The sequence below is a fragment of the Propithecus coquereli genome, unplaced genomic scaffold (genome assembly GCF_000956105.1).
Source record: "Propithecus coquereli isolate 6110/MARCELLA unplaced genomic scaffold, Pcoq_1.0 Scaffold147, whole genome shotgun sequence".
NCBI classification, from domain to species: Eukaryota; Metazoa; Chordata; class Mammalia; order Primates; family Indriidae; genus Propithecus; species Propithecus coquereli.
Genome location: NW_012139080.1, coordinates 6,857,693 through 6,874,165, shown reverse-complemented (window position 1 = coordinate 6,874,165; position 16,473 = coordinate 6,857,693). Strand labels below are relative to the sequence as shown.

At 41.0% G+C, this 16,473-nt stretch overlaps 2 protein-coding genes across 2 annotated transcripts in view; both read right to left on the bottom strand.

The window, feature by feature from the left end:
- SLC35D2 (solute carrier family 35 (UDP-GlcNAc/UDP-glucose transporter), member D2) overlaps window positions 1-4,902 on the bottom strand; it is a 44,188-nt gene extending 39,286 nt beyond the window's left edge. The window contains exon 1 of the mRNA XM_012640064.1: window positions 4,695-4,902. Coding sequence (XP_012495518.1) covers window positions 4,695-4,852 — 158 coding nt within the window. The 5' untranslated portion in view covers window positions 4,853-4,902. The remainder of the gene's footprint in view (window positions 1-4,694) is intronic.
- Window positions 4,903-6,558: 1,656 nt separating this feature from the next.
- ZNF367 (zinc finger protein 367) overlaps window positions 6,559-16,473 on the bottom strand; it is an 18,200-nt gene continuing 8,285 nt past the window's right edge. Inside the window, exons 2-5 of the mRNA XM_012640026.1 lie at window positions 14,553-14,703; window positions 11,498-11,617; window positions 10,171-10,309; window positions 6,559-9,102 (exon numbers count right to left, since the gene is read on the bottom strand). Coding sequence (XP_012495480.1) covers window positions 8,880-9,102; window positions 10,171-10,309; window positions 11,498-11,617; window positions 14,553-14,703 — 633 coding nt within the window. The 3' untranslated portion in view covers window positions 6,559-8,879. The remainder of the gene's footprint in view (window positions 9,103-10,170; window positions 10,310-11,497; window positions 11,618-14,552; window positions 14,704-16,473) is intronic.

Genomic DNA, 16,473 nt, shown 5'->3' with positions numbered 1-16,473 from the left:
ACTCCTTATAAAAACAAGATACTAATTCATTAACGGGCCTAGGGCCATGCAAGACAAAACTTAAACCACACCTGCAGGTCATCTCTTTACTTCACAGATCACTTGAGTCTAAGTGTATGTGTCATGGCTTGTCTCTGATTAGAAGACATCCTTAACTTAAAACATTCCAAGCCTTAGACAAAGCTTCATTTCTTTAACCAATTACAAATCAAAGCATCTTTAAACCCACCTATAACCTCTAAGTCTCCCCCTCTTTGAGATAGCCTGCCTTTTTGGGCCAAACCAGTGTATGCCTTCTACGTATTAACTTAAGATCTTACGTGTAATTCCTGTTTCCATGAATGTATAAAACCAAACTGTAACCTGGCTACTGTGGGCACTTTTTCTCAGAACCTCTTGAAAACATGTGCTCTGACCTACAGTCACACACACTCAGAAAAAACCTCTTTAAATTATTTTACAGAGTTTGGGGTTTTTTTCCGTTAAGAGAGAGGCGTGTTTACTTGTGAGGATGGGGTCCCAGGAGCAGCTATGAGAAGTGGAGCGCGGGAGAGTTTGTTGGAGACGAGACCAGACTGTGATGGTTCAGTGTACGGATCCTAAAGTCACTAGAAGGCTGACCCGAGTCCAGGTGGGAGGAAAGACTGACTTCACTAAATCAGTCACCAGGAGCCATTACAGAGGGGACACAAAGGATGGTAAAACCAGTCTTGACAGAGCATGAGCAGCAAGGAGCTAAGAACCCAACCCCACCTCCTGGCCAAGGTGAGGAGGAGGTGGGGGAAGAAGACCCAGCCCCATCTCAGGGGAACGAGGGAGCAGAGCCAGGAGAGAGCCAGGGTTTCATTAAAGTAAGAGAAAATTAGGAGTTGGTTTTGTTTTTGAATATAGACTTTCAGTTCCCACTAATGAAGACTCCAATTCAGTAGCTTTTATAAAAACTCTCCATGTGATTACTACCAGGCTACCAGGCACGTTTGGAAACCAGTGGGTTAAAAGATCTCAAAGTCCAGTGATATATAATGAAGCAAATGCGCACAGCAAATCCTGAGCAAATGTTTGTTGAACTGACTACAGCTAAGGTCGATATTTTTATTAAACATCATTAGTAAATTCTTTCATGTCATAGAGTATGATATTAAAATGGAAAAAAACCCCCACCCAACTCTTGACCACCTGCACAGCCCTCATGAATCTGATCCTGAAAGACCAAGAGTGAGACCAACTGGCCATAAACTCCTAGATGACCTTGCCTTCCCCTCTAACGCCAACAGGTCTCACTGTTCACATTCTTCAAAGGCGTCTCTGTTCCAGGTGAATCTGGCATTACAATGAACTAAAACTAAAAAATAACTCAGACCACCCATCAGCTTGTACTCCAGCCAGAAACAATCTGCCCAAAATGGAAGAAAGAAAAACATCCCCCAGCTACATTCCCATGACCCTGTGACTTAGGTAATTACCAAAGGTCCTTTTTTATCCTACAACATAACATTCTGTCCTCAAACAGCTAATGCTTAGATCAGATTTCTATGCTTTATTGTTGTAACCACATCACCCCAACCCTCCTCCCCTCAAAAATTTGTGCCTAAAGCATTTTGAGAGGAGAGAATGAACAATATTATTTGAAGATGGTTCTGCAATTGTGTAATATATTATTAATACGTTGCAGAAATGTGGAATGTTTTCTTACAAGGTTTATAAGGGTTTGTGCCTTCCTAAAGCAAAAACTCCATCTTCTTCTTCAATATGGAACTCGAAATTTTAAAGAGGGAAAGGTTAGAGTATATGATGTCTCATACATTAATTCTTTCTGGTTAGACACTGCCCTTCACCTTCAAAGCATTGGCCAGTGTCTACCGACACTTGCTTCCAACAAGAGGACACATGTTTTCAGAGGCACTGATTGCTGTGGCCAGTTGGCACCTCACTCACTCTAGAGCACAAAGTGGAGACTTATCTTCAACCTGCATGTGACATAGGTACTGGCCACTCCCAGACAAGCTCATTAATAGCAGTCTCTTGTTTTTTATTGTAGGTGTTTCTTTTCTTTTCTTTTCTTTTTTCATTAGCTTGCATTGTATGTGTTAAATGATCCAGGTTAACAGTATGTACTTGTTCCTTTCTTTGAGGCAAGCTTTGTGTTTCCTATAGACACCAAGCAACATGTTGCAACACACTGGTAGAGACCTTATAAAGAATATCAACAGCCATAGGATCACCAAAAAATATCCCAAATCCATCCCTTTCTTTCACATCTGCTGCCCATGGCCCACCCAGTCCAAGCCTAAACCCAGAGCACGGCAACGGCTTCCCAGCCCCTCTCCCCACTGCTAGTACCATCAGTTCTCCACCCACCCACCAAAGAAATCTTTTTAATCGCTCAAATTATGTCAGGTCACTCCCATACTAAAACCTTCCAAGGGACTTCCAATTGCATTTAGACTAAAACTAAAACTATTTATCCACAGTATCCCGGCTTCCACCTTAGTCCCCCAATACCTGCTCTCAACACAGCAGCCAGAGTGATTTAGGTCCTGTCACTGCCCTGCTTCACACCTCCCATGGCCCCGTCTCACTCAAAGCTGACATCAGAGCCCTCACGGTGGCCTCCAAGGCCCTACACAGTCCAGTTACTCTCAGATCCCACTCAGTACCGTTCCCACCCAAACTCTGCACCCTTCCATGCCTGGAATGTCCATCTGAAGCAGGGAACTGGCAGGTGCTGCCCTGGGTATGGCGTTGCTGCACCTGCACTACTGAGTCAGGAAGTCTCAAAACAAAGTTTCCAATTGCCCTGATCGAAACAAGATGAAAGCAGGCCAAGTTCCAACTGGTTAGAACCAAGAGGAAAATGGTCCCTTCCACGAATATTCCTCCCCTGGTTTAGCCCTTTGCTTAAACAGAGAGACAACAGGAACCAGGGGGCCGGTTCTCTTCTACAGGGAGAACTTGCCTCTGCTCTGTCTGTGGAGTAAACTTTCTAACTTTCTATAGTTTCTGAATAAATCTCACTCCCCTTTCTCTTGTTGGCTTGCTCCTGAATCTTTCTTGCACGAAGCCAAGGACCCACTTGGACTTCAAGGGGCTCCCAGCATTGGGAGTCACTTTCCTGTGCCACATCCCCCACCTCCTGGCGTGGCTCGCCCAAGTCTCAGCTCCATGTCACCTCTTCAGTGAGGCTTCACTGATCACACCACCTAAAACTGCAAACTCTCTCCCACTCTCCCACTCCCACACTCCCTAATACCCTTTCCTGCCTTATTTTTTTTTCTTCTGAACGCTGGCCACATCTAACACAAATATTAGTTTATGTATTGGTCCACTAGGATATAAGCTCCATGAGGTTGGAGATTTTGATCTGCTCTGTTTACTTCTGTTTCCCAAGTGCCTAGAACAGTGCCTGGCATGTCACAGGTGCTTAGTAAATATTATTGAATGAAAGAAGGATCTGATTCCTGCCTTCCCTGCCTACTTCCCTCTGGCACTTGCTCACTCAGCTCCAGCCACAGTGACCACAGCAGACCAAGCTCGTGTCCACTTCCACATGTCACATTTGCTGCTCCCTTCTGTCCGGAATGCTCCGGTGACAACTACTCCACCCCAGGCACTCTCAGGTCTTATCTGAAACTTCCTGTTTATTCACAAACCTACTTGTTTTCTGTGTCCACCACTGACCCTGAAACAGCGGAGCAGGGGCTTTGTGCTTTTCACAGCTGCTTCCCTGGTGCCAGCAATGGGCTTCGCGCATAGTAGGCTCTCGGTAAATGTCTGCTGGGGATGTAACCGATTGAGTTCATGTGGGTTTCAGTTTTCTCAAATATAAAATAACAAAGCTGAAGATACTCTCTTAGGTCTCTTTGGGTTCTAAAATTTTGATGTTACATTTTTGTAGCACAGTAAGTATAGTTTACAAAGAGCCCTCATTTATGACAGCTCCTACAAAGCCCTGGAAGGTAATTAACTGGGTTGTAATTATCCATTTACATTTGAAAAAAAGGCTGACTATAGGACTGGCCACAAGAGACAGAGCTATTAACTGGTGGAGCTGGGTCTAAATCCACAATTCTTCCAATGCTGCTACAACACTAGTAGAATGAAACAGGAATTTCTAGTCCTTAAAAATAAGTTTAAGGAAGCACAAATTTGCTGGTTTACTTAACACTAATCCCAAAAAGTACATCATGTGAACTTCTAATTGTTTTCCCTGAACGTGCTGGTAATTTGAGAATGAATGGTCAGTCAGTACAAACAGAGTTAGCGGCTCAGGACTGATCTGATCGTTGAACATCTAGATTCGTATAAAGAATTGTGCACTTTGTAATTCACATTTGGATCACTTTTTTCAGCTCATCGGTGTATCTGAAAGCATTTGGCTGCAGCTCTAGGAGCACAGCCGCGGCAGGGAGTCCCGCAGCAGTAGGACTGCAGTGTGCCGGGTTCGGCAAGAGTAGACTGACTTTGTCAGGTTGTGGTTTCATGTGCAGAAAGTTGCGACGGTCCGGGAGGGCCCCTGTGAAACCCGGGTCAATGCGCAGAGCTGAGAGTCCTGTCTCACTGTCCCCACCCGCCGGCCGGCCCGGGCGCGGCCGCAGCGCACCGAGGGCAAAGGCAGCCCCGCGCTCCCCGCGTCCCGGGCGCCTCCCGCCGGCCCGCGCAGCCCCCGCAGCCCCGCCGTCCCCGGCCCGCCTCACCCGTAGGTGGTCAGCAGCGCCTTGTTGACCAGCACGAGCAGGAAGGAGCAGGTCCCGTAGAAGAGCGCCGACAGCAGCTTGGCCACCCGGGAGGGCAGCGGCGCCGCGCCGGGCTCCTCGCCCGCGCCCGCGTCCGCGTCCTGGCCGTCGGCCGTCATGTCCCGCGGCCGCAGTGACACCCGCCGCCCGCCCCGGCCGCGCACTGGCCCGGCCCTCGGGCCCCAGCCCAGCCTCGTCCCCGCCCCCACGGCCGGCCGGGAAGAGGGCGCGGCAGGAACAGGAAGAGCCGGGGCGCACACCCCAGATCCCGGCCCGCCCCCTGCGAGCGCCCCGAAGCCGGCGCGGGACGGTCCCGCGCGCCTGGACCTCACCCTGGGTCTAGCCACCTCCCTGACTCTGTGTAAAGGGAGACCAGAAACGCGTTTGGGAGACTTGAAAAGCCCCACCTTCTTCCAGACTGCTCTCTTGGGGAGAAACACTTCAGTACGTCTTAGGGTTGGTTTTGCTTTTTTCCCCCCTACAATAGTTTTTTGTTTAACGTATAACTTACATACGGTAAAATGAGTCCACAGTTTGAGATGTTCGACAAATGCATTCAGCCGAGTAACCACTGAAAACATAGAACATTTCCATCACTCCCAAAAAGTTCCCATTGCGCCCCATTGAAGTTAATCTCCCCCATCTGGGTGATGTCTAGTACTGAAGGTTAGATTTGTATTTTCTAGAATTCATAATGTACTCTTAAGGCGTTTTTTTGTTTGTTTTTTAGGGTCTCACTCCGTCGCCCCGTGCTGGAGTGCAGTGGTGTCATCATAGCTCACTGCAACCTCCAACTCCCAGGCTCAAGTGATCCTCCTGCCTCAGCCTCCCAGTAGCTGGGACTACAGGCGCATGCCTTCTATTTTTGGTAGAAACCGAGTCTTACTCTTGCTCAGGCTGGTCTTGAGCTCCTGACCTCAGGCGATCCTCCCACCCTGGCCTCCCAGAGTGCTAGGATTACAAGCGTGAGCCACCGCACCGGCCTTAAGACATTTTTTGCTCCGTTTATTTTTGCAACTCATCCATGTTGTTTGTTTCTTTCAATTGGGAAACGGAAGTGAACGAAGCAGATCAAAATCCCCAACTTCATGGAGCTTACATTCTAGTGGACCAATACATAAACTAGTAACAATTATGTCAGATGTAGCCAGCGTTCAGAAGAAAAAAAAATAAGGCAGGAAAGGGTATTAGGGAGTGGGAGAGAGTTTGCAGTTTTAGGTGGTGTGATCAGTGAAGGCTCACTGAAGAGGTGACATGGGAGCTGAGACTTGGGCGAGCCATGCCAGGAGGTGGGGGATGTGACACAGGAAAGTTGACTCCTAATGCTGGGAGCCACTTGAAGTCCAAGTGGGTCCTTGGCTTTGTGCAAGTAAGAATTCAGGAGCGAGCCAACAAGAGAAAGGGAGAGTGAGATTTATTCAGAAACTATAGAAAGTTAGAAAGATTCAAGCCATCTTGAATATAAGTGAAATGAAATCCTAGTTCTTTATTACCCTAATTTAAGGTCTGGGATAGGGCTGGCAATAGTCTAATACTTACCTACATCAGTATATTTTTAGCACTATAATAATGAACCAGATAAGAAAGTAAAATATAATCTAAAAGGCCACATTTTAAAGTAAGAAAAAACAATCCACACTATGATTGCAACTATGCAAAAGAGATGCCTGAGATGAGACTGGAATGAATTATAAAATGCACTGAAATAATATTGAGGGATGAATGTAGGGTTATAGGTGATGTCTCTTTTAGAAGTTATTATAGCATAGCTATTATATTTCTGATGGGAAAACAAATTATAAAGTCTTCAAGAATGACCATGTACTTTAAATTAAAATAAATTTTTATTCAAAGCATCTTTAGAAATGACAGCATGTTTATTGTTATGCTGTTAACTTTGCCAAACTACAACTTAGCCATATGAAGCATAAAACACTTCAAAAATTTGAATGTAAACCACATTTTTTAAAACAAAAAGCAGTCCTAATACACCTCCAATTTTAGATACCAATGTATTTTATCCAAGTATATAGCTTATATCAAAAAAGAACATTTTAAATGTTTCTATAGTAAATAGTTGTAATAATTTCTTAAACTGTTCCAATTAAGCAAATAAAAAATATTTGTGAATATAACTATTACAGTTGACAAAAGCTGACTGGAGAAACAAACAAACAAAAACAAATCCTTAGTTTTTAAGGCCTTAAATTTTATCATCTGTAAACTGGCAAATATTTGTATTTTTAAAATTCTTACTATCTTTCCTTCTTTAGTTAAGTTTATCAAATTTTAAATTTCCCAAGACTGATGAGTATTGCCTTTTAGATCATTTAAATTGTATTTGAGAGAAAAAAATTCTATAAGAAATGTTGAAACCTAAACCAAGAAAATTCAGATGCTATAGTCTGTCTTACCAGGCTTATAAGTGCTCCAAGTTAAAATTCTATATACCGGATTACAAACAAAATTCTTAGACCATTACAAATATAAATTCTCTTATTAAAAAAAACCCTAAAGGTTTGTGATTTATTGTACAGAGGAATTACATTTTTAAAGTATGTCCTCATCATACACATTATTTGTAAGTATCATATCTTCTTTCATATTTTTGCTCCTCTTCAAGACATTTACATGCCTCCCCTTCCCCATGGCTACATATTTTATACTATCTGTGTACTGCAACACATTAGGATTTTTGGATAAAGAAGCCTACACTCTAGATAATGTTCAAACTACATCTGTAAGATTCCACTTCAAAAATATGAAGAGTCCATACTTCCCTCTAGTAGTCCGAGTTTTACTCCAATTAAGCAATCTATAAATTACCATGCTATGCATGTCATTTAGTTGTGCTTATAACAAAAGCCAAAATGATGGAAATTTTTGCCTACATAAAGAAGGTGGTCTGCTCAGCTCTTGATTTTTCTGCTCCTGCTTCAGTACATAAAGTGAGTGGTGTTTGATAATAATCTATTTGGAAAAATGGCTTAAAACCACCACACAAGTTAACACACTTGCAGTTAAAACTATTTCAGAAGCCTACTTATCTGAGTAGCTAATATTTTCTGCAGTGTTTAACTGATAGCTAAATTTAGTGAACATAAAATAGCTTGGCATGTTATTCGAAGTAAAGCAAGAAGGTGGCTTTATGCACTGAAAATATAAATATTGAGGCTTCCATTTGCTAATAATTCTAAATAAGCAGTACAATTTAGTGTTTGCTAACAAAAGATCTAAAACATTTCACTACAAAACAACCCTGTAGATGTCCCTTTTATTAATAAAAATCCAAGTGCCAAATCTCCTTACAGGGCCCATAATATATTAAAAAAATCACCAATTACCATGTTACCTAGACTTTGCAAGATTAATCACTCAATTTCTGCAAATGAGAAATATGAAATGTGCAAAAGTTCCCAAGTTTACATGCTAGGGATGACAAGTGCTTTTCAAACTTAAACATTACTGTAAGTTTTAAGCCCCAGAAAGATAGAATAAGACTGGTTTTACTCCAATTTTGAAAATTCTGAACTATTGTGCATCTTACCAAGATCCTGAAATATCTTTTTTCTTCCAAATCTATAACTGAGAACATTTTCCAAAATAGTCAGCTTCCCATTTCTCTAGTCTTAGTGGGACACTATTTTGCAATTTAAAAATATCTACCTTACACACATATCTTATACTTTCTTGTTTGCTTCAGTGTTTACAGTATTGTTAAACATACTAATATACATTGTTAAAAATGATCTTATAAATAATCTATTTCAACCTTCTTTGGCTATTTGTACCATTCCGTTTTTCACACAAGTGTCTTATTCAGAAAGTGCTTCCTGTGAGAACTACTTCCAATGAATGCATTAAACTTGCAAAATCTAGCTTCCCACAATATGTAGTTTTCTACCCTGTACTCTGCAGTCCATATTTACAAATAGTTAAAACTTTACATCAAACATTAAATCCATTCCTATATAAAAAAAGTGCATTTCTTTCTCACCCCATATTCTGGGGCAATGACATTCTTCATTAATTTCTACAGAATAGCAGCCTATGATAAGCAAATAAGGTGCTTAGCTTATGCCCAAGGATCTACTTTTTAAGTATGCTGGGCAGTACTTTTGTACAGTGGAAGAGTCAGTGTCCAGGCTACTGTCGGAGCGGCGCCCCCGTCAGGTTGGCGAGCTCTATGAGAGCGAGGGCTCCGTGCAGGCGCTCTCGCTGCTCCTGCAGCCGGCGCTGGGCCCCGCTCTTCTCGTCGTCCTCTTCATCAGACTGAAGGTATTCCAGGGGGTCTTGCTGCTCCTGGTCGGCCTTCTGTACAAGCTTGCCTTTTAAGGTGGGGGTACGCTGCTCTCTCATTTCCCAATACCTATATGAAATGTGTACACATTAGTTACATAGGAGACATCAAATTCCCAAATGTTTACTTTTAAATAAAAGTTCTGAACCACAAATGTTACGTTTATGTGTTTCAGTTTATAAAGTTATAAAGTGATGTCACATATATGTCTTACTTACAGAGGAAAAAACCCGAGTTCAAAGAAGTTAAGAGACTTGCTCAGGTTTCTATAATCAAAAACAGGCAGTTCCAGATCTCATACTCAACTTTTGAATAACATGTTTCCGCCATTAAACTATCACTGCCTTAAAGATCATATAGACTAGAGTTAAATATGGAAATAGAAGGAAAAAGTCATTAGAAACCTATTTATCCTATCCACAGAGAGATGGTAACTTTTTTTTTTCTTGAGACAGAGTCTCGCTCTGATGCTCAGGCTACAGTGCCGTGGCGTCATCCTAGCTCACAGCAACCTCAAACTCCTGGGCTCAAGCAATCCTCCTGCCTCAGCCTCCCGAGTAGCTGGGACTATAGGCCCATACCACCATGCCCAGCTAATTTTTCTATTTTTAGTATTGACAGGGTCTCGCTCTTGCTCAGGCTGGTCTCAAACCCCTGACCTCAAGCGATCCTCCGGCCTCAGCCTCCCAGAGTGCTGGGATTACGGGCGTGAGCCACCGCACCTGGCCAGAGATGGTAACTTCTGATACAGTTAACTATGCAAAACATTAAACCCACAAAATATGACAAAGTCACTAACATCTGTAACACAGTTTACTCAAAAACTTAAGAATACCACCCTTACTCTATTATGCAGCCAACTGATAATTCATAAGAAAAAATGCAAATGTTTAATTCTTTTTAAAATAAACAGCAATCTAGGCACTCAGGCTAATTATCATATTGAAGTTTTCCATCACACAGAGAGGCTAATACCACTCATAACAAGTCTATAAGAAATAAGGGGCCACTTTGAATTATTTTATAAAATGTGTATAAATGCAACCTACTTAAGATTAGAGAACTGCGAAAGTCCCTAACACAAACCCCAGCCCTAGACAGGTATCCTCACAGCGGACTAAACACAGAGTGCCTTACTTTGCCAGCCACTCGGCGGCAGCCTTGTTGTCCGCAGCCTGATGCTTGCTGAGTGTGTCCGTAGGCTCCTCCCTCTTCAGCCTGGCATAAGGGTGCTTGGGACAGTGGCGGTTTGCATGGGTAAATCTGCTCAGGCAGCCTTCAAAACATGAAGGGAGAAACACTTGTCAGAATCTGGACACCCAACAAAGAGCACAGGGAAAATGTTCAGTTTCATTGGCCCCCAAGAAAAGTAAATTAAGATGGTGAGATTTAGCCTTCTACAACTTGGAGGAGAAACAACCAAACGAGCTTAAGCACAGTCTTATCAATGCTTGTGAGGGGAACAAGAAGACGGTTTTGTCACATCTTGGTCATGGCCACGTAAGTGTGTCCAACCCCATGGGGAAGTGATTTATCAGCACAAGTCATAAAATTGTTCAAAACCTCTGACCTGAGAATTCCATTCTTGGAATCTATCATAGGGAAACATCAGAAAAGATGAACAGAGCTATACATGCAAAACATTCCCCTCAGCTTTATTGGTAACAAGAAAATTTTAAAAACAAATTAAATATTCAATATCCAACATTGAAGTAACCATTGTGTATATGCTTAAGCAAATACACAATTTGCTTAAGCCATTTGCTTAAGCAAATTCACTAAATGAAGAAGTCTGTGGATATTTGTAACATTTGTAATAATCAAGAAAACTACAGAGCAATGGCACAGAATTATACTGAATTTGTTTTCCTTTTCTTTTTCTTTTTGTTTTTTCAGAGACAGGGTCTTGCTGTGTTGCCCAGGCTCGAGTGCACTGGCCCCATCATAGCTCACTGTAACTTCAAATTCCTGGGCTCAAGAAATCTTCCAACTCAGCCTCTTGAACAGCTAAGGACTACATCCCACCACACCCAGCTTATGAATTTCAAATATACTATTAAGTATGTGAAAATGTGCATAAGAAAAACATCTTTAGAAATTGTGATGAAAGGAAGAAAATCCCTTAAGAAAAGACAATATGCTTATTTCAGTTTAATAGTTTAAAATCTACATAAAAGCTTACTATAAAAGCTGTATTTACTTTTATACCGATTTTTCTACTGCCTACAACTGGATATGGTGTTTTAATTGCCCTCAAAAGTTTTCATCTAAAAAGAATACTGTATTTAAAAATAAATTATTTCTAAGAAATTTAGCATAGATCACTATTAACAAGGAAGGAAGCTTATGATGTTACATAAAATTTATAACAAAAGTCTGTCCCCCACCAAAAATTCAAGTGAAAGACATTTTAACTGTTAACTCACAACTAGTTATCCCATAAATTTAACTTCTAACACCGTACCATTTTCTGAACAAACAAATGGTTTCTCTCCGGTGTGAAGACGCTGATGTGTTTTGAGCTGCCCACTCTGAACAAAGGCTTTTCCACAGTCTGGATAGTCACACAGATAGGGTCTCTCACCTAAGTAGATAGATAGTATACATTATGTCTGAGACAATAAGGCAAGAAGAGGAAGGGGGCAGGGAGAGAATCAACCTCTATATAGGTCACAATTCCAAACAACAATAAAACACGTCACAGGCCCTTGAGAGCAGCAAGTGGACATGCTACTGGCAGCACTTGGATGAAGTCCAGTAGCCATCCACTGGGGAGCACAGTATTTTCTTAGGCCTTGAGCCTTTAGGTACTCAGGCTCAAGTCCTTGAAGTTCTCATCTTCGGCTTATCCCCTACTTTTTATCCCCCATACTCCAAATCATTAGCTCTTGCTGATTCTTCACAGGGTCTCCCACTCGTGCTTTCCCACTGCAGCTTCTCCTAGTCAGACTGGCAGCCGTTCCCACGAGAATGAAGCCTCCAACAGTCTCCTAGGTGGTCTCTGGTCTCCCCCTACACAGCACTTCCCGAGAACCTGGCATAGAACTCTGCTTTTGTCTAGCCCACCCCCGCAAAACAAAAAAAAAACAACTAGCCCCTAAACCACCCCAAACACTATTACACTCCTTAGACAACAAAACTTTTATCTGCTGACTTTTTAAATGGTCCCCTAATATCTGCACTATATGCAAATCTCACCAACCTTTTATTAGCTACTGGATTGGAGGGTCGGGTTTATCCTTACTTCCCCAAGAGTCATTCCAGCCAGGAGGCAGTTTCTCATCTTGTTCTAATCCTTGACAATCCTATCTTCTCTGCCCATTCATATCTTCCCAATCCTGTAGGCTCTCAGGGAAACTCTTTCTACTTCCAAATAATTGAACTTTGTATACCTTCATTAACTTAGCCTCCCATGTTGTCTATGCATCATGATAGTCTCCTTCTATAAAGACTCATAATGTCTTATACTTCATTTAAATTCCTATTGACAATATAGCACTAGGCTCAAACTGCTCAAAAAGGTTGTTCAATCATAATTAAACTTATCATTTCTTGAAAAACTTTCTTTAATCAACAATTATACACTGGTTTTTCCAATATGACTCAAAGAACAATAGTGGTTTTGATAGTTGAACACAAGGATATAGGGGGATTATTTAAAATAGTAAAAAAAAAGCTTTTTACAAAGTATATGCTAGCCATCTCTTAGGGATCTCGGGTTCGGCTCCCTGTATATAGCATCACAGGCTGGGGCGTGGGGTATCAGGCGACACGCAGTGGGTCAGCAGTGATCAGGACAGGGATTCAGGGCTCTCTTCCTTATGCCACATGGTCTTTTTTTTGGTTTTTTTTTTTTGGTTTTTTTTTTTTTGAGACAGAGTCTCACTGTGTTGCCCAGGATAGAGTGCCGTGGCATCATCCTAGCTCACAGCAACCTCAAACTCCTGGGCTCAAGCAATCCTTCTGCCTCAGCCTCCCGAGTAGCTGGGACTACAGGCACGCGCCACCATGCCCGGCTAATTTTTTCTATATATTTTTTTAGTTGTCCGATTAATTTCTTTCTATTTTTAGTAGAGACAGGGTCTCGCTCTTGCTCAGGCTGGTCTCGAACTCCTGAGCTCAAACAATCCGCCCGCCTTGGCCTCCCAGAGTGCTAGGATTACAGGCGTGAGCCACCGCACCCGGCCTGCCACAACATGGTCTTGATTCTTACCTACACTGGCAACAAACACTCTATGGCCTGTGAACCAGTTATTTGGTGAGTATTTCAGAATATTTAGATTGAAAAAAATACAAAAATTCTCAAAATTAGAATATTTCATTAAATAATCATTTTACTAATGGTATCTAAAGTCAAAGCCTCTAGCTACTACCTTAGTTTATAATAATTCAAAATTAAAACATTACCCCTTTTCAGGGATTTAACTAAAAAAACTATATTCTATCATATCATTAAAATGTATCTTTTCAAAAACCGAAAGTAAGAAAAAAATGGAAAACAAGTGATCACCTAAACACAGGGGAAAAAACAGGGGATTAAGGGCTAAAAGCCCAAGTTCTAAACCAGTACTGCCCATAAAAATATAATATGAACCACTTATAGAAGCCACATTAGAAAAAGTAAAAAGAAATAACTGAAATTAATTTTAATAATATTTTATTCAATTCGATCTATCTAAAATATTGTCATTTCAATATATAATCAACAGTAAAAATTGAGATAGTATGAAATAAGTATATTTTACACTCCTGCCCATCTCAGTTTGGATTACCCACATTTCAAGCGCTCAAGAGTCACATGTGCTGGTGGAACTGCAGTGGGCAGCACAGCTCTAGACATAAGGGGATGAGAGATTGTGAGGCAGTGGTAATTATTTTTTTGGCACCTCAGTTTCCTCATCTGTAAATCATTAGATGCCAACTTTATAGAGAGAACAAGGGACCTCTGTAAGTTATTTTTTTGGCTCTCTATATGGTATATAAAATACGAATATAATTTCTATATGTACATAAAAATGTATAACAATCTTGGGATAGCTATCTACTGTACATTTAATTCTGAAAGATCATGGTTCACTGTGGGTTTAATGGTTGGGTCAAACATGCTGACAACACCTGAGGACTCTAGAAACTCCACAAAAAACCTGACAATAGCAGTTTTAGTATTTGGCCTACAAATGAATTTTAACAATTATACAGATAACTTAAGAGCATATCAAGTAAAATTCAGGTAAGTAGAGGGTAGAACAAAATTTGGCAATAACATGACTATGACATATAGATTAATTAATAACATGACTATAACATATAGATTAATTACTTCTTAGACGTTCACAAGACCACCATTCCCCACCAAAGAGAAAATGACTACACAGTGCCTATTTTTGAAAACTTCACAACAAATAGTGGAAACATAGGAAATACAAGGTAACTGAAAAATTAATTTATAGGCCCCAAACATGAAATCAGCTTTCAGTTAAGTATTACTTCTGGCAGTCTCTAAAATTTGCTCAACTTACCTGTATGAGTCCTCTTGTGAGCCTGGAGTGATTTCTCCCGTGGAAACACTCTATTACAGATGTTACAACGGATTCTGCTGGATGAATGCTCCCCTTCATTTATTAAATCTCGGACAGTATCTGCTCTGGGTCTACCACGTCGGATTCCATCCTGTTAATAATTTTTATAAACATTAATATAATTCATTGGACTCTACTCATTAAAGTAACATATCATAAAAGACAATTTTTGAAAATCTTTCTTTAGTGACATCAGCAAAAATGGCAGCACAGGTAGCTCCAACAGTCCATCTTGCCACAGATGACTGAAAAATCTCGAAAAAACTGTCAGAATCAGCTTTGTCATAATGCCAGAAAATATAGATTTATAGCAACTCAGCAAACAGTGAATCAAGAAAAAGACAACTTAAAACAGTAGGAAAGCTTTACAGCGTTCTTACTTGCCCTTTCTTTGCCCCTTTCCCAGCGATGTCTTGAAGACAGCAGCCTGCATTCTCAGTATGGGAACCTAGTCCCTAGTCCCTGCTTCCAGAGGGAGAAGAGTAGACCTTAATCTGAAATAATTACATTTGTCTGTTTAGAGCCTAGGGGTTACCGAAGGGCTGACGCAAAGCAAGCCATCTGTCTTTGTTTTGCTTAACTTGGAACTCTCTCAGGGCAGAAAAGTGGCAGCAGAGGGCACTGCTGAAAAACCTTGTAAGGCAAATTAACTACCTGCTGCTACTTGGGGCAAAAGAGTTCAGTTGAGGCAAACAGACACTCCAAAAGCCTGAAAGGAAAGCTGGGAGGAAGTTTCCTTGGGAAATTAGGGCACCAAAAAGTACCCTAACTTACTAAACATAGGAATTTAGAGAGGGCATGAAGCACGTTCAGAAAAGATTTGAAAAGACCTTCTGGATGATCTTTAGGCTCAGCACAAGTAGGAAATGAAGGCTAAGACAAAGTTGCAAACAGCATGGCTAAGCCATGCTGAAAGTGTGCCCCAACACAGAGCCATTCTGCAATTCTGGGAGAGGGTTTCCCCCCCTTTCTTTCCCTTTTTTTTTTTTAGTAGGGGGGAAAGGCAGGGGAGCTCTAGGCATTCAAAAACAACCTCTCTCAAAAGACTAGCTGAACACAAGCTAAAGAAACATACTTTAGAGAACAAACACAACAAAGAATACAGTTTAGAAAAATAGTTTAGAAAAGTCACTAAACAACTACAACCCAGCAAACAACAAAAAACAAACTCTGAGGAGCAAGAAGAATCTAATTTCCAGAGTTATGTTATAATAGTTAAAGCATTCAGTTTTCAACAAAATATTACAAAGAATGCAAAGAAATAAAAAAAAGTATAACACATATATAGGAGAAATTAAGAGAAAGAGACCAAGAAGTAGACATTGGACTTACTAGACAAAGACTTTACTATCTTAAATATGCTCAATGAGCTAATTGAAACCACGGACAAAGAATACAAATAAACCAGAAGAACAATGATGCAACAAACAGAATACCAATAAAGAGACAAAAATTATAAAAAGGCACCAAATAGATATTCTAGACCTGAAAAGTATAATAACTGAAATGAAAACAATTCTCTAAAGGGTTTCAAAGGCAGCTATGAACTAGCAGAAGGATGGGCAAACTTGATGAGAGGTCAGTTGAAATTACCCAGTATGAAGAACAGAAAGGAAAAAAAAATGAAAAGAAATGAACAGAGCCTAAGACAGCTGTGAAACAACATAAAGCATACCAACAAACACATAACTGGAGTCCCAGAGGCAAGAGAGAAAAGGGGAGAAAGAATATTTGAAGAAATAATGGCTGAAAATCTCCCAAATTTGATAAGACACAAATCTAAATATCTGAGAAGTTCAATGAACTTTAAGAATAAATACATGGGAGGCCAAGGCGGGCGGATTGTTTGAGCTCAGGAGTT